At 65.7% G+C, this 21,119-nt stretch overlaps 3 protein-coding genes across 3 annotated transcripts; all 3 read right to left on the bottom strand.

Moving 5' to 3' along the window:
• Positions 1 to 3,824: 3,824 nt before the first annotated feature.
• On the bottom strand, positions 3,825 to 4,889 carry SRXN1 (sulfiredoxin 1). Its single transcript, XM_057416550.1, has 3 exons — positions 4,880 to 4,889; positions 4,231 to 4,736; positions 3,825 to 4,133 (listed from the first exon to the last, which is right to left on the bottom strand). Exons 1-3 carry the CDS (start codon positions 4,887 to 4,889, stop codon positions 3,930 to 3,932), a joined length of 720 nt encoding a protein of 239 aa, XP_057272533.1. The 3' UTR covers positions 3,825 to 3,929.
• Positions 4,890 to 7,220: 2,331 nt separating this feature from the next.
• Positions 7,221 to 10,859, bottom strand: SCRT2 (scratch family transcriptional repressor 2). The gene is made up of 2 exons (XM_057416583.1): positions 10,632 to 10,859; positions 7,221 to 8,508 (listed from the first exon to the last, which is right to left on the bottom strand). The coding sequence occupies exons 1-2, from the start codon at positions 10,753 to 10,755 to the stop codon at positions 7,802 to 7,804; spliced, it is 831 nt and encodes a 276-aa protein (XP_057272566.1). The 5' UTR covers positions 10,756 to 10,859; the 3' UTR covers positions 7,221 to 7,801.
• Positions 10,860 to 14,297: 3,438 nt separating this feature from the next.
• Positions 14,298 to 16,937, bottom strand: SLC52A3 (solute carrier family 52 member 3). Its single transcript, XM_057416566.1, has 4 exons — positions 16,805 to 16,937; positions 15,004 to 16,064; positions 14,658 to 14,781; positions 14,298 to 14,528 (listed from the first exon to the last, which is right to left on the bottom strand). The coding sequence occupies exons 2-4, from the start codon at positions 16,026 to 16,028 to the stop codon at positions 14,316 to 14,318; spliced, it is 1,362 nt and encodes a 453-aa protein (XP_057272549.1). The 5' UTR covers positions 16,029 to 16,064; positions 16,805 to 16,937; the 3' UTR covers positions 14,298 to 14,315.
• Positions 16,938 to 21,119: the final 4,182 nt, after the last annotated feature.

Here is a 21,119-nt window from a genome sequence, read left to right as displayed (position 1 = left end):
CACGGGTGTATGTGAGTATGGAGGGGTGCATGCGAGGCTGCAGCATCGCAAACCTGAGCGGGTGCCAGGATGCGCCTGTGTTCGGCTTCCCGGCTCTCCCAGTGGATCCAGCCACACAAAACCGGTCACTGGACCAAGGCCTTCAGCTCCAGCGCCACAATTCACAGCCCTGGGCATGGAGCACGCAGCACCATGGGTTGGGCATGGATGGAAGACAGGGGGTGGATGGGACCCTGCATAGGATGTGTGGCATGGAGGGGGCATGGCCTCAGCACCCAACCCACCAGGCGCCTCCAGGCTGAGGGTGGCCAATGGAGGGGCACCCTTAGGGCTGGGTTCGGGTGCTGGGTACCCGGGGGCCAAGTCCTGGCTCTGCTGGCAGGGAAGTGCCCCCTGCCCCCCGCACTGGGGAGTGTTTATGAGCGAGGTGATGCTTAAGTGTAAGAAAACAAAGAGGGAGCAGATGGGCCGGGGCCGGGGCTGCCCCCAGCCCCCGGGGGCTGCTCGGGCCCTGCTGGGAAAACACCGCTGCCGGCGAGGCAAATGGATTCCAGACCCGTGGCAGCGCCGGCACATGTGGCCTGCAGGACGCTGGGTCTGACCCTGCTGAGCCCAGGGGAAGCAGGGCTGGGCTGACCTGACCCATCCCATCATATCCCACCCAATCCATCCCATCCCATCATATCCCATCCTATCATATCCCATCCAATCCATCCCATCATATCCCATCCTATCATATCCCATCCAATCCATCCCATCATATCCCATCCTATCATATCCCATACAATCCATCCCATCCCATCATATCCCATCCTATCATGCCCCATCCAATCCATCCCATCATATCCCATCCCATCCAATCCATCCCATCCCATCATATCCCATCCTATCATATCCCATCCAATCCATCCCATCATATCCCATCCTATCATATCCCATACAATCCATCCCATCCCATCATATCCCATCATATCATATCCCATACAATCCATCCCACCCCATCATATCCCATCCCATCATATCCCATCCTATCATATCCCATCCAATCCATCCCATCATATCCCATCCCATCATATCCCATACAATCCATCCCATCCCATCATATCCCATCCCATCATATCCCATCCAATCCATCCCATCCCATTATATTCCATCCTATCATATCCCATCCAATCCAATCCATCCCATCCCACCTGATCTGATCCCACCCCACCTCATCCAATCCATTCGACCCCATCTAATCCCATCCCATCTCTTCCCAGCCCATCCCACCAAGACCCCTGAAGGTGCTGCCTGTCCCCACTCACCCTCACCCCACAACCATCCCCAGCTCATGGGAATGGCCGGGTCTGGCCCCTTCTTGCCGACACAGGGAGACCAGGACCAGCAAATCTGGGAGCCCCCGGAGCTCCCCTGTATGGGGAGGAAGCAGCAAAAGGGGTTCAATGGAACCAGGAGGGGTGAAGCCTTTCGGGGAGCCCTGGATGCGGTCCCTGCCTGACCCCCCTGGGGTGTCCCCGGGGCAGTGTGGGGCGCCCCAGGCCCCCTCCCCGCAGGGGGCTGTACCTGCGGGCCGGGCTGTGGGTCTGGAAGGCATTACATGCCTGTCGCGGGGGGAAGTCTGCCCCAGTTCCGGAGGCAGGACCCCCCCCCCCCAGGCAGCGCGGGGCCGGGGGGAGCCCACAAAGCGCCTTTGTTCCTGCTCTGGAACGAATGGATTGGAGGCAGCCGGGATCGGCTGTCAGCGGCGACACCGGAGAGCCCCGGGTCAGGCAGAGGGAAGGGGGACAGGTGGAGGGATGGACAGACGGGCGCAGGAAGCCGATGCGGGGTCGCCGGCGCTGGTGAGACCCAGTCCTGTGCCAGGGTTGTGGCACCGGCAGCACCACATGGGGACCAGCTCGTACTGCCTGCCCTCTGCCAGCCCCGGGATGTGACCGCCAGCCCTGGGGATGCTCACACAGCCCCAGGGACACAGTGACCGGTCCTGGGTCCAACCGGTGCCACCAAGCCCTGGAGCGGTGTCACAGGGCACCGTGGGGCTGGCACGGATAATCCTGGCACTGGTTAAAGGGGATGGGAAGCTGGAAGAGTGGATCCTGCAGAGGGTATCCCAGCCCTATGGGGTGCAAGGAGGGAGGTGCGGGATCTGGTTCATGCCCTCTCATGGGCTCCCAGCCCTGCTGAGCTGCCTCCCACCCAGCTCCCTTTGTGTGGGGCACAAACCCAGGCAGATGGGGATGAGCAGAGCCCATGGGAGATGCCCAGCACTGGGGGCAAATCCCAGTGGCTGCCACGGGGCACCCAGCCGTGGGCACCCTGGTGCCGCGCCGCGCTGCCGCAGGAGCTGCCACCTCCTCCCTTTCCCCCATCTCTGTAAGAGGAGGAAACTTTTTAGCACGCCACAATTCTTCGGAGAAATTTACGGCCCATCCGGGAGCCGCGGACGGGGCTGCTCGCTCCATGAGCGCTTCCAGGGCTTCCTCCCTCCGGAGACTGCTTGGATGCCGCACACGGAACAGAGCCTCCATCCAGCCTCTTCCCTTGGCTCTGCTAGGGAAGGGGCTGGGGGGATGCTCTAGCACAGCAGCACCCAGCTCACCCTGTGCTGTCAGCAATGGGCAGCAGGGCCAGCTCCTGCCATCCAGAGCTGCTGCCTGCGTGGCTGTGCCCTCCTCCCAGCTCCTCTTCCCAGCCCATTCCTGCCGTGTCAGGGCAGGATCCATCCAGGAAGGAGCGTGGCCGAGGGAGCAGAGCGAGGGCAGAATGACCAGCTGTGGTTCCTGTCCCAGTCCTGCTGATTCACAGTGTGGGGGGTGAGTCAGTGGCCTTTCCCCTCCCTGGACCGGGGTTCCTGGCTCAAAGGGATGCCGAGATGCCCAGGGGATGCTCAGGGCGGGTTTTCCAGCCTGCACATGGGGTGAAGACGTGGCCGTTTGCAGAAGTGACAGCATCCCAGCGTGGTGAGACCACATGTGCTCCCACGTGAGAGCTGACCCTGGCCCTGCTGGGCACCCTCACCATGTCTGGCACAGCATCCATCCCGAATACAGCATCTGTCCCCTTGCAGAGCATCCAGTCCCAAGGAAAGCATCTGTCCCTTTGCAGAGCACATTCCCCCAACACCAGCCCCCAGACTTGTGGGCTTTGATCGCCTTTATTCCGGGTGCAGCAGGGGTGTCCCCACGGGATGTGTCCAGGGAGGGGGACAGGAAGGTTTTGGGGTAGGCACAGCCCAGGCACAGGGTGAGCCCAGAGTCAGTGGAGACTGGCCATTCGGTTCATCTGTGCCTCTTCCCCGTACGGCTGTGTCCTGCTTTGGCTGTGTCCCGGTTTGCCCTTGTCCCTTCCTGGTTCCGTGGTGCCCTGGATGGGCTGTGACCTGGCTCAGTTCCAGTGTGCCCCGGTTCAACTCGTTCCGATTCAGCCATTCCTGGCTGAGTTGTGCCCCGGTTCACTCCGTCCCGTCCTGGTTGAGCCCATCCCCATTGAGCTATGACCTGGTTTAGCCTGTCCTATCCTGTCCTGGTTCAGACCGTCTCGGATCATCCCAACACAACCCATCCCAGTTCATCCCATCCCCGTTCAGCCTGTCCTGTCCCATTTCATCCTAGTTCATCCCACCCCATTCCAGTTCATCCTGTCTCATCCCATCCCAGTTCATCCCACTCAATCTTGGTCCATTCTGTCCCATCCCATCCCTGTTCAACCTGGTCCATCTCGTTCCGTCCTGGTTCATCCCATACCGTCCTGGTCCACCCTTTTTCTCATCCCGGTTCATCTGTTCATCTTGTCCCTGTCCATCCCATCCCATCCCGTCTATCCCGGTCCATCCCTTCCCGGTCCCGGAGGCCAATACCGGCCCCGCGCGTCACAACAGCGCCACCTGCTGTCGCCGCCGCGCTCCTCCGCCGCTCCGGTGCCCCGGGCTAGCGCAGGAGCGGCGTGGAAGAGCCCAGGTACGTGCGGAGGTCGCTGAGCGTGGACGGGATGATCTTGGCGGGGATGGTCTCCCGGTTGAGCGCCTGGTGGGCGGCGAAGCGGTGGCAGCCCCCGAAGGAGTAGAAGTAATCCCCGCCCTGGGTGCCCTTGATCCAGAGCACGTCGATGGGGGGCACCCGCTCGGGGTCCTCCTGCCAAGGACAAGACCCCCCGGCGATGACACCGCCACAGCCTGTGCCGGGGATCCCCATCACAGTGGAGGGGTCCCGGGGGAGCGGGGCCGCTCACCTGCAAGGTCTCCATCAGGCTCCGCACCTTGTCCGGCTCCAGCTGCGCAGGGATGGGCCGGATGAGGACGCGCATGGGCACGTTGTGCACGGCCGAGATGTGCTGCGTGTGGATGCTCTGGTCCCCGGGCTCGGCCATGGCTGCTGCTGCCCGGAGCTGGCTTCGTCCTTCCTGCTGCGGGCCCGGCCGAGCGCACTTCTCCACCCGGAGCAGGGCAGCGCCCAGCCGGGCCCCTTTACTTCCTCCCGGCCCGGCCATCACCACCGTCATCGCCACCGCGCCCGCCCCGAGGTTTTGCAGAGTCACGGTGAAGGGGCAGGACCGGCTGCGGGCCCGGTGCCAGCGCGGCCTGGCCCGGTGCCCGTTGCTCTCCGCCCCGGCGAGGCTGCGGGTAGGGATGAGCCCCTCTCCGGGGCTGCTCCATGTGCTGAGGGTCTCTGCTGCTCCTTGGGGGCTGCCTGAGGGTCTCTGCTCCTGCCTGGCCAAGTGGGGCACTAAGGCTAAGCCTGCGGCACCTCACAGGAGCTAGGATGTGCCCCCACCCACCCCTGCTGCACTGATGCCCATGGGGTCCTCGGTGAGGAAGAGGAGGCACGAGGCAGCCCCAGAGCTGAGCAGTGCAGCGCAGATGCTCTGCAGCCAGGCGCACACCGCAGCATTCCGGCTCTGAATCTTTCTAGGTCATTTCTCCAGCCCAGTGTTCCAAATGGTGCAGAGGCTCCTGGGAAGAATTGGATCTCATATCCTGATATCCCACTGGTGGCTGCAACCACGGCAGCCTGGATCCATGACGCTGATGGTTGGCTGCTCCCGGTCCCCTCACCCTGGCTCCCAGGGGGCACGGAAGGTCCCCAGCCCCAGCACTGACTCAGAAACACACTGGTGTGACCGGGCACTGCCCGTGTGAGGAGCAGGGATGAGGATGGTCAGGGACCGGTTTATGGAGCTGCAGGATGAGATTTTGTCAGGATGAATCCCGTGGTGACTTCACAGGTGAATCACTGTGCCTGAGGGGCAGCACCAATGTCACCGGGAGCACAGGGCTCAGCGAGGGCTTTGCTGATGTCCTGGAGGCCCAAAAAAACTCACCTTTTCCCTTTGGCACCCATCCGTGGGGAGGGAAGGCAGCGAGTGGGGGCCAGGAGCTCCTGCCTGCCCTGGAGCTGCTCCCACTGCCCCATCTGTGCCTCTGTGTGGGCAGGAGGGGATGCAAACACCAAATCCTCCCTATCCATCACAGCTGAATCCCATCACTGCCCCCCCCCCCCGAGGCTGCCCGCCGGGCTCTGAGCCCCGCTGCCAGGGTTTCACACGGCGCTTTACTTCCAGGTCACTGCTCTGCCGCATTCCCGGGCAGGGCGATGTTCCCAGCGCACCGCTCACCGCAGCAGGGGATCTCTGGCTCCTGCTGGTGCTGGCAAAGCAAGGCGGGCAGTCCTGGGTGCTCCGGGTGCCAGAACACATCCAGCCCTTGGCTTGGGGCGGGTGATGCCCTTGGGACTGACTCCACGGGATGGGGATCCACCACCCGCTCTCCCCTCCCCGGTATAAATGCCCGAGACACGCGGTTAGTGGCAGAAATCCCTTTTATATCCCTGAATTGCGTTACAAGTAATACTGCGGGCGGCCGGTTCTCAGTGGATTCCTCCTACTGGGGGCTGGCGAGTACAAAACCTGGCAGAAAAAATCTATCATCATGCACGGAAAATTATTGCTGTAGTGTCTGCTATTTACAGGAGAGACGGGGGCAGAGGAGCGGGGCCGCGCCGGCACCGCGGGGGGAAGCCTTGCGCTGCTGCTGTGCGCTGCGGCTGCCTGCGCGGAGTGCGGGGGGCACGGCAGCGAGGACCGTGACAGGGACATCCCCGGGGAGGCGCGGAGCCTGCGAGCAACGGGAGCACCGAGGCGGCGGGAGGAAGACGTTGCAGGGAGGAAGACGGCACAGGAAGACTGCGTGTGTGGGGACCGCGAGCCCCGCGGGGTGCCGGGCTTGGAACCCGAAGGTACCGGGCACCGGCACGGGGTGATGGGGACCGTGGCTGCTCGCGACCCGAGGTAGGAAGCGGAGGCGCGGGTCGGGCCCCGCTCCGGGATGCCGCACGCACGGCGCTTGCTCCAGGGATGCTCCGCTGGGACGTTGCATAGAATGGGGCTGGTTTGTCCCCGCTGCTGGCGCGGGGCAGGGAGCAGCGAGGCAGCCAAAGGGAGAAGGGCTTTGCCTCTGGAGGAGGCTTGCAGGGCGCGGAGCCCCGGGTTCCCAGCTCATGCCCTCCTGCCTTTGTGCCTGCTGCGTGATCCGCTCTCGGGGTGCCGTCCCCATCCGTGTCACCGTGGCTGTGTCCTGGGGACGGCGGCTCTGCTGCAACTCTGCCGCCTCCAGCGCTGGCACGGCCCTGCCAGTCTTGGCAAATAAATAGTGAAAAGCATAAGTTATAAATAATATAAATAAGAATAATATAAATAGACTCACCCAAACTTGACGGCTACACTGACCCCTCCTCCAGAGCGCAGGCAGGGGGCGATGGGTTAGGGGGGCTGGCAAGGGGTCTGGGCAGAGGCTGTGGGGACATGGGGAGCGGTTGGGGGTTTGGGTGCTGCCCCAGGGCTGGCTGTTCAGCCCAGTTGCCAGCCTGGCTGTTTGCACAGCAAGGGGGCTGCACTGGCCCGGGTGGCTGTTCCTCAGCCCATCACCATGGCAGAGCCCACTTGTGCCTGCCCAAGCTGGGAGCCAGCAAGGGATGTGTCCCCTGGGGCTCTGCTGGGGGCCCCATGTTCTTCCTAGGGCTATGGACCCACAGTGCCAAGGTGAGCACCACAGGGCCATGTCCCATGGAATCGTGCTGGCCAGGGGCATCAGGGTGCCCCAGGGCCCGTGCAGTGGGCTGCAGGGACCCCAGACTCCAGGGGTGACCGACAGCCCAGCCGCACCATCCATCAGTCCCGCTGAGCCATCGGTAGCGCCAGCCCACGGTCCCATCAGTGTCAGGGGTCAAGGTGAGCTTTTGCTCCTGGGGGCAGGAGCAGAAAAGTGTCTTTTCTCCCCCGGGATCCCCCGGGGAGGAGAAGCAGCAGCTCTAAATAAATAATGGTAATAAATTAAATAAATAGAGGTGAAAGCCAGGAGCTGGGGGAGGAAAAGTCTCTCCTGGGTCTGGAAGAGGTCCTGAGGTCCCCGCAGAGAGACCTGCCTGGCTGCGGGGGGGCTCAGGGACCTGCGGGCGAGGAGCCGGGTCCTGCTGTGGTCCCGGCTGGATCCAGCCCTTCCCAGGAGCGCTGGGACACCCTCCTCCCGCGGGGGGAGTGAGTCTGTGGGGACGCGTCCTCCGGCCACGGCACAGCCACAACTGGGCTGGCCGCAGCTGCAGGAGTGCTGGCGCGGGGACCAGGATTGGGATGGGGACAGGGATGGCAATAGGGATGGGGATGAGGGCTGGGATGGGGATGTGGATAGGGATGGGGATGGGGATGGGATTGGGGATGGGGATGGGAATGGGGATGGGATAGAGATGCAAATGGGGATGGGGACGGGGATAGGGATAGGGATGTGGATGTGCCACAGGGGGCTGTGGGGCTAGTTCCCTATTGCACAGCTGTGTTCGGAGCCCTTGAAGCAGGCGGACTCGTAGTGCTTGTTGAGGTACGACTTGAGAGCGAAGGTCTTCTCGCACTGCTTGCACTTGTAGTGCTTGAAGGCCGAGTGGGTCTGCATGTGGGCGCGCAGGTTGGAGCGGTCGGCGAAGGCTTTCCCGCAGTGGGAGCAGCCGAAGGGCTTCTCCCCGGTGTGCGAGCGCATGTGGCCCTGCAGCAGCCAGGGCCGGCTGAAGGCTTTGCCGCACACGTCGCACTTGTGCTTGAGGTTGTGGGTGAGGACGTGCATGGCCAGGGCGGGCATGGACACGTAAGCCTTGCCGCAGGTCGGGCATTTCCTCGCCATCTTGCTGTCCAGGCTGCGGTGGGTTTGCTTGTGCCGGCTCAGGTTGGAGGAGGTGGCGTAGGTCTTGCCGCACTCGGGGCAGGAGTGGCGGTGGCTGCCGCGGCGCTGGCTCTCGCTGCGCCGGCGCGACCGCCCGTCCGTGATGAAGAAGGCATCCATGGAGTAGCTGTCCGTCACCGCCGCCTCCCCGTTGAAGTAGCGGGCGGAGAAGCTGGACTGGGGGCTCTCGGGGTCGCTGTACTCCTCGTGGCCCGGTGCATAGGCCGGGTCCGGTGGTGGCGGTGGCAGCCCTTGCTTCTTGTCGGTGTCATAGCCGGCTGGTGCCAGGCAGTGCTGGAGGTACCCTGCAGGGGCGACACAGCGGGGTCACCGTCACTCCGGGCCAGCCCCACCGGGGATGGTGGAAAAGCCACAGCCAAAAGTGCCCGTTGGGGGATGCAGAACCAGGGCTGTTCCCCCCCCCGCACCGGTCCCTGACCCCGCTGTTCCCCCCCCCGCACCGGAGCTGCCTCACGCACCCAGGGGCTGACTTTGCTCCACATCTGGAGCAGGATGGGTCCCTCCCGCGGGGCTGCCTGGGATGGGAGCGGGATGGGGCTGCGGGGGGTTCAGCTGCTGCTGCCCGGGTGCCGCAGCAGCCCCCGGGGGCCGCCCGCCGCCGCACAGCTGTCGGTGCAGAGCCTCATTGTTCACCGTAATGAGCTCTGCTCCGTCCAGCGCCGGCACCGGGTGAGCGGGAAAAGCCCACCCTGGGTTTCCCTTCTGCAGCAAAGGGCATGGGAAAGGCCCCCAACCTCCCAATGACCCCCACTGGGGCTGAGCCGAGGCAGCTCCTGGAGGGCAGCAGCACCAGGGCCATGGGTTCGCACCAAGGAGAGGGACCCGCAGCTCCCCAGGCACAGAACAGGGCTCGGGTGCTGCTCCAGCACTGCCACCCCTGTGTGACATTGGTGCAGGTCTGCTCATGGCCTGACTCCTGACCCTGGCAGAGCTGGGACCGCATGGGCATCCCCATCCCTCCGTGCTGGCACATGAAGGTCACTGCAGGAGGAGCAGTGCAGTCCTCTCCCTGCAGGGCCAGTGTTCCTGTGGGACATGCAGCCACCCCTGGTTCCTCAAACTGGTCCCAGCGGTCTCCTGCCTTGTGTGACCGGCCCTTGTCCTGCTTCAGAGGACACGTCCTCACCGTTGGTGGCAGTGGGGGCTGTCAGGGGGCTGGTGTCAATGCATGGCCAGGCTCACCAGTGCATGACACCCACCCCAGCTGCAGCCGAGCATCCCTAAACCTAGGTCCTGCCCATGGGATCTCCCACCCATGGGACCCCCAGCCCAGGGCGAGTGGCTGCTGTTGGGTGTTCCAAAAGGTCTGGGGGTGCCTGTGGTGGGGAGGGGGCTGCGTGGCAGGGGCAGAGCTCGGCCCCACTGTGCTGACAGCGCGGGCTGTGCAGAAAGCGCTCTGCTCAGCAATTTCTCACACTGCCTCCGAGCATGCAGCAAGGTTATTTCCAGGAGAGCAGCGTCGGCAGCTTCTGCCCAGCTGCAGCACATCCCTCCCCCACCGGCCTCTGCTTCCCAATGCGGGAGGGGGGAAGCTGGGGACCCCCAGGCCCTCACACGCTGCCATCAGCACAGAAAGCCCACCGAGGGCTGGGGAGCAGCCAAAGCTGGGGGGACAACGCAGCACTGGGATGATGCTGGCTTGTGCGTGGCTGGATCAGGCCCATTCCTGCATCCAGCTCAGCATCCCGGTACCCGAGCAGCCAGGACCCGACAGCCCCCGCTCCGGGGCAGGACCTCCCCCCTCGGTCCCCTCTCCCAGGGCAGGTCCCTGGGCCGCCCCGTCTGGGGTCTCTGCACCCCAGTGACCCCCAAAACTCCCCCCTGTGTTCCCCAGCGGGACGCGGACCCAGAGAACCCAGACCCCCCCCCCAACCCAGCCCCTGCACCTCTCCCAGCATTGCGGGGAGGGGGGGGCTGCCCCTCGCCTCTCCCCCGCCTGCTCTCGGTACCCCGGGGAGGAGGCGGCCCCCCCGCGCTCCCGGGGGGGCTCGGGGCACCGCGGCGAACAATGAAACCTGCGGGCTCGGAGCCGCTCCGCTGCCCCCCGCGCCCCGGCAGCTTCGGACGCCCCCAAAACTTGTTATAGGAAGGGGCCGGCCTCGCTGCACCCCGGTTTGAGGGGCGCGGGTCCGGCCGGGGCGGGGGGATACCCGCGGGGATGCCGCTGTCAGACCGGGGATGCTTCCCTAAGGACCAACTTCGGCAGAGGCCGCTGGCCCCAGAGCCCCGAGGGGGGAGAGAGGTGCGGAGGGATGACCCCGACCCCCCCCCCCCCAACCCTCTGCACCCCCGCTCGACGGAGACCCCCGCCCCGTCCTGCCCCGCTCCCTCTGCACCCGGTGCCCCGGCGGTCGCTCACACAATAGCGGCTGCGGGGCCCCCCCGGAACCCCCGTCCCCGCACTCACCATCACCGGCGGCGGGGCCGGGCAGCGCGTAGGGGGGCTCCAGGGGGGTGTAGGGGGGCGCGGGGGCCCCGGCGGCCGGGAATGCCTCCGCCTTGAGCTTCTTCACCAGGAAGGAGCGGGGCATGGCGGGGCCGGGCCGGCGCCCTCAGCACTGGACAGCTCCGGTACCGGCACCGCCACCGGTCCCGGCACCGGCACCGGCCCCCGCCCCGCCCGGCCCGGCCCCGCGCTGCGGACGGCGAGGAGCGGGGAGCGACTGCGAGGGGCGGGGAGGCAGGCAGAGAGCAGGGCGGCAGGAGGAGGAGGAGGAGGGATGAGGAGGAGGAGGGGACGAGGAGGAGGATAAGGGGGAGGAAGGCAGGCGGCGAGGGGGGGGGGGGGGGAAGGGGCCGCTCCGCCCGGCCGCGCCTGGACCCCCCCCCGGAGCCCCCTGAGCCGCCGGCAGCGCGGGGAGCCCCGGGCAGCGCTGCGGTGCGGGGTCCCCGGTCCCTCCCCCCGGTTCCCTCCTCCCCCTTCCCCTTCCCCGGACAATGGGGACACGCGGGGACGGGGGCTGGGACACGCTCCGCTGCCTCCCACCGCCTTTGTCTCCTGCCGCCAGCCCCCAGGGCTGTGAAGGACGGGGCTGCGGGGCGGGGGTCCCGGCCTTGGCCCTGCTCCCGTCCCCATCCCCGGCCCTGGCCCTTGTCTCCACCTCTGGCCCCTGTCCTTGTTTCTTGCCCCTTTCCCCTGTCCTTGCTCTCTGTTCCTATCCCTGATCTCTGTCCCCATTCCCATCTGTCTCGTCCCTTCCCGTGTCCCTTGTTCTCTGGCTCCATCCCCATTCCCTCTTCCCTGCCCTGTCCCCTCTGCCCTGTCCCCATTCCTGCCCATTACACCTTTCCCCTTCCCCATCCCTCTTCCCTGTCCCTTTTCCCGCCTCCTCGCCCTCTCCCGTGTCCCTGTCCCCATCCCTGTCCCCATCCCAAGCCTGTGACCTTCGCAGCCCACAACAATAGCTGGGCTCGGTGCATTGTTCCCTGCCGGAGCCTCCTCTCCCCCCCCCTTCACTGCTGGAGCAGGATGAGGCCCCGGTCCCGCAGGCACGGGTGGCCTGGGGCTGGTGTCCCTGTGCTGCTGTGGCTGGAGGGTGACACTGAGACCTGGCTGGCCACGGGCCCTGCTCTGCCTGAGCCCGGTGCTGTACCGAGCGGTGCGGCGCTGAGCTATGGCCAGTCCTCATCCGTCACTGCAGGCAGAGCGCTGGCACAGCCGTCACAGTGCAGCCCTGGGCACCCCCGGCTGCGGGAGCCAAGTGGCACCAGGATTGGGGGTCACAGGCAGCCCCCCCCGTGACAGGTACCCAGGCTCTGACTGCTCACAGCCATGACTGGGAGCCAGGACTGGGGCCATCCTTTGAGCTCATCGGGCTCATGGCTTTGTGTGGTACCCCATAATCCAGGGCATCCCACAACATCCTACGGTATCCTACAGCATCCCACATCACCCCACAGCCCAGGGCATCCCATAATCCACAGTATCCAATAGCCCTGAGTACCTTAGAGCTCACAGCACCCCCCATCCCACAGGGGACCACATCCTTCAGCATCCTCGAGCCTACAGCCCCACATGTCCCACAGCATCCCACCTCACCCCAGACCCCAATGCATCCCTCAGCATTCCGCACCTCCAGGCCATTGCTGGGGTGGGGGGGCCCGGGGTGCTCCCCACACATACTGGGCTCTCACCCCCCATCCCACGAGGCCTCGCAGGCAGCGTCACGGGTCCCATCCATCCCTGCAGCATCCCTGACATCAGGGCTCTGCCAAGTTCAAGGTCACCTCTCCCACAGGACCATGGCCCCTGGGGGGGAAGCTGCCTCCTGCAGGGGCTGCTCCCGGTGATCCCCCCCCCTCACACACCGGGCTCCCGGCCTCCGCTCCGTGATTCATTATCCAGGCGTGTGCCGGGGCTCTCCTGGCAGGCGCTGGCAGAACGGGCCATTACTTACGCCCCAGTTGGGCCGGGCCTGCCCCGCTGCCCGGGGATTTTGTCTCTCTCCAGGCTGTGGTGTAATAAGGGAGGTAATTAAGTGTAAAAGACAGGGGGAGGGAGGGCTGGGAGAGGGGGAATAGGAACCCGGCTCCTTTCAGAGGCAGGGGACTGAGATAATGTATGTTAATAACCTGCAATCAGCCCTGCCGAGCTGTGCTGATATTGCTGACTGCAGCGCCTGGCCCCCCCCCCAAACCTGCCCCCGCCGGGCTGGGGAGGGAGGGGAGCTCCAGAAGAAAGGCTCAGCCTTTCTCCTCGGCTGCGGCCGGGTTTGTGCCTTCCTGAGCAGCTGTATGGAAATAATTCCCATCGGAGCCGATTGTTTCCTTGGCGAGAGGGAGGGGATCGGGGGGGGGGGGGGGGGGGGGGGGGGGTGTGTGTCCGGTGGGTGAGGGTCCCAAGGGCAGGAGCATCCTTGTGGGGTGCAGCGGGAGAGGGTCCCTATTTCAGCTCCCAGTCTCCCTGCAAAGGCCGTGGGATGCATCCTGCTCCTGGGATGAGACGAATCACCCCACGGTGCCTCCCCGAAGGCCACATCCCTCTTGTCCTGACACTGAGCATCCCCCATGGGGCTGGACCCTTGGTGCTGTGGGGTCAGGCAGGAGGTGCCGTGGGGCAGAGCCCGCTGCCCTCGCTCCTGCCTCTCGCTGGCGCAGGGGGCTGCTGGCCATTAGTGATTCCAACCGCGTCGCTCCCGGAGGCGGCCGGGCCGCAGCCGGAGCCCCGGAGTGGCTTTGAGGCAGAGGCTGGGTCTGGCGCTGCCGCCAGCTCCGGAGCAGATTGCCAGACAAAGGGCCGGGGACAAAGGCCCGGCTGCCTCGTGCCCCGGGGAGGGGGCGCAGGCGCGTGTGGGGCACGGGGGCTGTCCCGGTGTGCGGCTGCTGCTGCCCCCGGTCACCAGCGCCTGCCATGCCCCATCCCAGTTGGGTACCGGTGGTCCTGTGCCACCCCCTGACTGTCACTGGGCCCAGGGATGTGCTGTAGCCCCAGTGCTGCCCATCTCGGGGTGCAGCAGGGCTCAGGTGGGGTACAGAGGGGCACAGGGCTATGGGGAGGGAACAGAAAGCATGGACAGGGACACTGTGCCCTGTGGAAGGTGGCAAATGTCAGGCAGGTTCCCCCAGTCCCCTGTGCCTCAGTTTCCCCCCGCTGGTGGGGCCCTTGTGAAAGCCCCATGGTCTGTGTCCCCCCCCCTTCCCTTCCCCATGGCCAGGGCAGGGCAGGGCAGGCTCCGGCAGGGCTCCGGCACAGCCCTGCTCAAGCCAGCTTTGTCCCTGCTCCCTGCAGCTGGCTGTAAACCCACTGACAGCCTCTGCGTGGCACAGGGCTGGGAATGCCGCTGGGGCCATGGGTGCAGCTGGGGACAGGGGGGTTTGGGGCACGATGTCAAACGGCGCCAGACCCCCCAGGGGATGTGGCCCAGGGGGGCAGCGGCGTGGGGGGGGGGCAGAGGCAGCGGGGAGCAGAGGGCTGAGCAAACACCTTCTATTGCTTTGAACACAACAGGGACGCCCGGTGCTCGGAGCCACGGAGCTGCCCCAGCCCATGGGCACGGTGGGGACGCGCCCGCAGCCATCCCGGTGCCAGCGCTGCCTCCCGGCCCTCGCTGGCTTTGGGTGCACAGTGACAAGAGGGGGTGTCCGGGGGTGCTCAGGCCGGGCACTGCAGGCTGCAGTAGTCGGCCGATGTGAACAAGTTGTAGACGTTGACGAGGGGGAACATGAGCAGGGCCCCGAGGAGGGAGCCCAACTGCTCCATCGCCCCGTACCACACCAGCTCGTTGCGGCTGCAGCTGCGCAGGATCACCCCGGCCATCGCCTTCACGTAGGAGAGCGTCCCGGTGAAGAGCACCCAGGAGAGGACCTGAAGGGGAGAGCAGTCAGCAGGGCTCATGTGGGGTGCCCAGGGTGGGGATAGGGGACGTTGTGGTGAGGACAGAGCTTGGGGTGGCCCCAGAGACCTCACCGGGTGAAGGGGACCCAAGTGACTTACAATGGTGACATCTCCCCACTGGGACTGCTGGAGGAGTGGGCAGGGACTCATCACCGCGATGGCCATGTTGTAGGCACCAAAGCCTGTCCCCAGCATGGTGAGGGTGCCCAGCAGGGCCAGGGACCTGCAAGGGACATGTGGGTGACACTGGGGTGAGGGGCACAGACCCACGGCACAGGCTTCATCCTCCTTCCCTGGGGTGTCTCTGCTGCCAGGGCACAGGAACCCCACAGCCACTCTCCCATCCAATGCCTCCTTCTTCCCCCATTGCAAAGCAGAGTCTGTTTTGGAGGCAGAAACCACCGGGGTGCACCCCACCGTGGCCCCCCAGCACCCTGATACTCACCTGCCGGGCAGGAGCATGGCCACGATGCAGGCCAGAGGGTTGGCCATGGAGCTGAGCGTGGTGGCGAGGTGGTAGGCGGTGTTGCCATAGGGCAGGCAGGAGTAGGACTGCACGGACGGCAGGACCCCGTTGGTCAGAGCGCTCACCCAAGCGACGAGGAGGTAGATGAAGGTGAGCTTGGCCAGGGAGTAGACCTGCTCCGGCATGATGCTCGTCAGCCCCTTGGCATCCTTTGGGCGTGGGCAGCCCCCGCTCAGCCGGGGGCCTCCTTCCTCACTGGGGGTCTGGTCGATTGAGCTCAGCATGATATTGCTGGGAAAGAGCTGCTGCTGGGAGAGCTCCCACTCCTTGGGCTGCCTGTTGAGGAAGAAGAAGGCCAGCAAGCAGGCCAGCATCATCACCGTCATGAGGAGAAAGAAGACGAGGGTGGAGAAGTTGGCCGGGAGGTAGTGGGTCTCTATGTGGGAGATGATGCTTTCCACGGTCTCGTTGCCGATGGTGACGTTGACCAAGCGGGTGGTGTTGTCACAGGTGGAGATGCCAGAGCCCTGGGCCAGGGCAATGAGAGCAGGGATCAGCCCGCTGAGCCCTTCACCTATGAAGAAGGTGTTGAGGAACTGGGGCTGCAGCTGCATCATGAAGGGCAGGAAGGTGACGGAGGAAGTGCAGTCCACCAGGGCCAGGAAGAAGGTGAGGAGCAGGAAGGCGGTGCTGTGGGGTGCCCCGGCGATGGAGGATGTGTAGTTCCAGAGGAAGGCTAACAGTAAACAGGCCAGGACACCCACAGACACCACCACGTAGATTACAGCCTCCTCCTTCAGCAAGCCGGGCCGAAAGCGGTGCATGAGGGTGATGAAGAGCGGCCCCACGTTGGCCATCTGGATGATGATGGTGATGTATGATGGCAGATCCCACTGCTCCGGCAGCACCGTCACCAGCAGCGGCAGCTCGACCCACAGCCCGTTGATGGCCACCCAGGAGCCCATGCCGAAGGTGCAGGCGAGGAAATGGGTGAGCAGCGCCATGCTCAGGGATGGGTGCTCGGGGACGCCGCCGCTGTGCTGCGGGGAGAGGTTTGCATCAGTGGTGGGGTGAGACCTGACCCCCCCGGACCCCAACCCACGGCCCTGCCTGCCTCCCCCCTCTGCGGGCAGCAGGCAGAGCGGCTGCTCCCCATCACCCCACGGCGGCGCGGGACTCACGGAGCACCACAGTCACCCCACGGCCCATTCCCAACCCATGGGATCCCCCTGCTCCGCACCGCGACGGCGCTGGGTCCCATCCCGGACAGGCACAGAGCAGGGACCCTGCGGCCATGGGGCCCGTCCCGGGTCAGAGCACGGCGTGGCACGGGGTGGCGGCGGCTCTCACCTGGGCGCCGGGAGGCCTGGGCAGCGGCAGCGCCGGGAGCAGGGGCCTCGAACGCGGCGCACCCAGGGCACCCGCAACGCCCGTCTCCTCCCCGCCGCGTCCCACGGGATCCGGGCGGGCTCCTGCGCCTGCGGCCAGGAGAGCTCTCCCGGCAGCCCCACCTGCGAACCGGGCCCGGCTCCTGCCTGCGCGCTGAGTCAGCAGCGAGCCGGCCGCATCCCCTGCCCCGGGCTCGCAGCCCGCTCCTGCCAGCACTGACCCCCACGGCCCCGCGGCCCCGCGGGTGAAGCTCGTGTCTGCCCGGACCCAGCCGCCCATGGCCCCGGCCCTGCGGCGGGGCAGCGGGCACGGCGGGACGGAGCGGGAGCCAGCGCGGAAGCGGGCTCCTGGTGTGACCGGTCCTGCAGCAATGTCATGGCACGGAACTCACTGTGCCTGGGGGAACCGGCAGCAGCCGCGGGCGGGAGCGGGTCCCGGCGGCCGTGACGTGAGGCCAACGTCACCGCCTCCGGATGCTGACCGGGGGACCGGCGGGCCCCGCGCTGCCGCCGCCTCGGCTCCGGGGCTGGTCCTCGCCCCGGTCCCGGCCGGTGGAGACCCCGCGCTGGGGGTGCCCGTGTCCTCCTCGGGCGCGGTTCAGGGCTCCTGCCCTTGACGGGGGGGGTCCCAGCAGGTCGCAGGGAAGCACGTGAGCCGCGGGCTTGGTCGGCTGCCAGCACAGGGTGTGATGGGATAAAAGCCATCAGAAAGCACAAGGAAACGCGCCGTAGTTCCTGGAGGGACGGGAGGGGGGGGGCGGGCCCTGCTCCCCAGGGGATCCTCATGGGCAGAGGGACCAGCTCCCGTCCCAGCCATACCCCCCCCTGCCATAGGACAGGGGCTGGCTGGTGTCAGCCTGGGCATGGGGCACGGCCAGAGGGGACGGGGGATCAGGACCCCCCTGCTCCTGCCTCTCTTCCCAGTGGGTTCCTGGTTTCCAGCAGCTCTTCCCGCACAGCCCAACCCCAGGCGCTGGAGCCTTGAGCTCCGAACTCCGTCCCGGTGGCCAAAGTCCAGCTGCGGCACCTCCAGCTCCTGCCAGCCCGGGGACACCCCATCCCCTGCCCGGCACCACCGCTGCCCTCCCTCCGCACGTGCCGCCGGTGCCCGGGGCAGCGCCATGGCCACGGGCTCTCACCGCAGCGTGGCCGCTGGCCCGGTGCCCCCGGCTTGGCCCGGTGCCGGTGGCTATTCTTGGCAGTGTCCTGGGCTTTGCGCATGTCCCCGGCTGAACCGCATCCCACCTATTTCAGGCTGCTGCTCGCAGCTGCCAATGTCACTTGGTGCCTGTGCCCCCCCCTCCCGGGGGTCTCTGCAGGGGCAGCGGCTGCCATAGGGCCCTCGGGGACCCCACAGCATGGCTATGCTCCCACCTCGGGTGCACCCAAGCACATGGCAGCGGGGCGGCACCAGGCGGGCAGTAAAGCCGTGAGCCTCGGATAAGCCGCTTGCAGCAGCTGAGAGGTGACGGGTGAGGCCAGGTCAGCCCCAGCAGCACAATTCCCCCCCCATCGCAGCACCCCGGGGTGCCTCACTGCGGCTCTTCCCACAGCACCCACCGGGTGTCGCTGGGACAGCGGCTGCAGAGCCTGGGGCTCCCTTCCCCGGTGCCTTGCCTGTCCCTGTCCCTGTGCCTCCCTGCGCAGCCGGCCCTGCTCTGCTCCTGGCTCCAGCCCTGCCCCAGCTGTGTGGTGCAGCACGGACATGTAGGGACAGGCCAAGGGGAACGGCTTTAACCTGCCAGAGGGGAGACTGAGCTGAGCTCTTAGGCAGAAGCTCTTCCCTGTGAGGGTGCTGAGGCGCTGGCACAGGGTGCCCAGAGAAGCTGTGGCTGCCCCATCCCTGGCAGTGCTCAAGGCCAGGTTGGACACAGGGGCTTGGAGCAAGCTGCTCCAGTGGAAGGGGTCCCTGCCCGTGGCAGGGGTTGGAGCTGGAGGAGCTTTAAGGTCTCTTCCTACCCGAACAATTCCTTCACTGCTGCCCACACAGGCCCGTGTCCTGCCAGCGCCAGGACAGCAGATCCATGTGTAACAGTGACTCCAAATGTCTCCCGCTTCCTTCTTTTTCTCCAGCTTTTACTGCTGAGTAGGAGGGCCCTTAGCCTGGGGTACCCCTTGCTCACTGAGGTCTCCTGTCCCATCCCCACCTCCCCCCTCAGTTTCCTCTGCACCCCCAGTCTCCTCACTGGTTGGGCACTGTGAGAAGCAGACAAGACCCTGATGCTGTGCAAGAGCTGCTCAATGATAACCAAAACACCCCAAAGTTATCTGCTCTGTTTGCAGCAAGAATCCAAACCAGCCACATACCAGCTCCTATGGAGAAAAACAAGTCTATCCCAGCACAATCCAGTGCTGGGGGCACTTGGAAGAGGGGGAGCAGGTCCAAGATGCTAGAAGGAACCAGGCGCAAGGGCTTGGGCTGGTCTGGGTTGGGGACAGGAGGGGACGGTGTTTTATTGGTGTTTAATGTGGCAGCACAAAGGAGACCCTTGCGAGGGCAGCCCGAGGGGCTCTGGGTGCGGGACCCCCACGCTGCTGCTTCACGCTCCTCACCCCGATCCACCCAACACATGCTGCCCCTTCCCATGCTGCAGCTGAGCCCCCGGCCCTCTGCACCCCGGCAGATGTGAGCCAAGGCCATGGAGGCAGATGGCAGCATTCGGGAGCCGAACAATCCCCGGCCACTGGACTCTGCTGGGCTCTGGTGACCGGATCACTGGGAAGCCCCCTCCCCATCACCGGTGAGGATGGGCATAGGAAATGTTGGGATCAGCGGGGTCCATCCTCAGGCTCAGCCCCAGCAAGAACCGTCCCCGAGTAGCTGCTTGACTGAGAGCAGTGGGGATGCTCTTTCAGGGCAGGGGAATGCGGCTGCTCCATTGCAGGGGGACAGGGGGTCCCCCCTCGCCCAAGGGACCACCGGCTACCCCAGGCACATGTGTGTGACCCCCAGAGCCGGGTGCAGGGAGCCGCTGCCAGGTCGCAGGCGCTGGCAGCCCCCCTCCCGGTGCCATTTGCATCCCATTTCCATGTGAAAGGAGCAGGTCAAGTTGAAAGTTGAATGGGGGGGTGGGGGTGCGGGGAAGGGGCCGCTGCTGGAGGTGAGACCCCGACAAAAGGGCCGGCTCCCCAGGGCCCGGCGCTCGCCCGGCCGCGGGCTGCGGTCCCGGCCCCGCCGGCAGCCGCCATCTGCATGTCCGTGCCGCAGCCACCGCGCAGACAAAGGCCCCGTGCCCGGCCTGTCCCCATCTGTCACCTCCCGGCTCCGGGCGCCGAGCTGCTGCCTGCGGAGACGCGTGGGGAGAGCGGGGTGCGGGCGGCATCCTGCCCTCGGCCCCTGGCGAGCGGAGCAAGGCGGTGCTGGACCCAGCCAGAGCATCCCCATTGAGTACCCACATCACAGATCCCAGCCTGGGTCGGGACCTTAAAGCTCCTCCAGCCCCAACCCCTGCACGGGCAGGGACCCCTTCCACTGGAGCAGCTTGCTCCAAGCCCTGTGTCCAACCTGGCCTTGAGCACTGCCAGGGATGGGGCAGCCACAGCTTCTCTGGACACCCTGTGCCAGCGCCTCAGCACCCTCACAGGGAAGAGCTTCTGCCTTATCTCCAACCTAGATCTCCCTTGTTCCAATTTAAACCCATCACCCCTTATCCTGTTGCTACAGTCCCTGATGAAGGTGCTCCTGCCTCACAACTGGGGAAACTGAGGCAGGAGCAGGCGGTGCCTTGCCCTCGATCACGGCACATGGCATAGGGGACATTTCCCTGCTACAAAGCCAGGCACAGCCCCGGTGTGCCAAGGGGATGCAAGGAACCATCGGGAATTAGCACTCACCAAGAAGAGGTGTTGGGGGGCTTCCTGGCTCTGCAGTGTCTGTGCCTGGGGCTGCCGCGAGCCCTGGCACCCGCAGCTGCCTCCACCCAGCACTTCCAGCAAGGATTTGGCCTCTGAGTGTGTTTTGTGCTCCTTGAAGGCTGTGTTTAGCTCCTGGAAATCCTGGAAGTGACACGTGGGAAGCTCAGCCCCGAGCGCCCGTGGGAGGTGAGAGCGAAGCCAGCGCCAGCACCCGCCTGTCCCTCTGCCCCCAGACACGGCAGCACAGAACCCCAGCCTGGGTCGGGTTGAAGGGACCTTAAAGCTCCTCCAGCTCCAAGCCCTGCCATGGGCAGGGACCTCTTCCACTGGAGCAGCTTGCTCCAGGCCCTGTCCAACCGGGCCAGGTGGTGTCAGAGGTGCTGGGGAGCGCTCCCACCGCTGGCTGCCTTCCCAAAACCCGTCCCGGGATGCTCCCAGTGAGGGTGAGGCTCCAACGCCCCGCTCCAGGAGCACCCGACGTGCCCGGGCAGCTTCCTGCACCCGCTGCTGCACCCTGTGCAGGCTCGGTGCCCACGGTGGGGCTCAGCCCATCCGGGCAGGCTCTGCGCAGTGTTTTTCCAGCCAGGATCATGGTGTGGATCCGCCTTTGCTGTTGGCCAGGCACAGGGCAGCCCTGTGGCACCCAGACACTGTTTTCCATGTGTTGCCCTCAGCTCTTTGCTCTCCGCCTGCTCCTTGTCTTGCTTCCAAGCGCAGTTGGAAAAGCACACGGCTCCATCCTCTCCTCGCCGCGGGAGATGCCTGTACCATGGCACCCGGGGCTGCCCCAGGGCTGGGTTCAGGCCAGCAGGGCTTTGTGACCGCAGGCTTGGTGACCCCGCTCCGGTCCAT

The sequence above is a fragment of the Pezoporus wallicus genome, unplaced genomic scaffold, assembly GCF_028554395.1.
Source record: "Pezoporus wallicus isolate ANWC-B61680 ecotype Strahan unplaced genomic scaffold, APGP_CSIRO_Pwel_v1 contig_13399, whole genome shotgun sequence".
Lineage (NCBI taxonomy): Eukaryota > Metazoa > Chordata > Aves > Psittaciformes > Psittacidae > Pezoporus > Pezoporus wallicus.
This window is presented reverse-complemented; position numbering and strand designations above follow the sequence as displayed.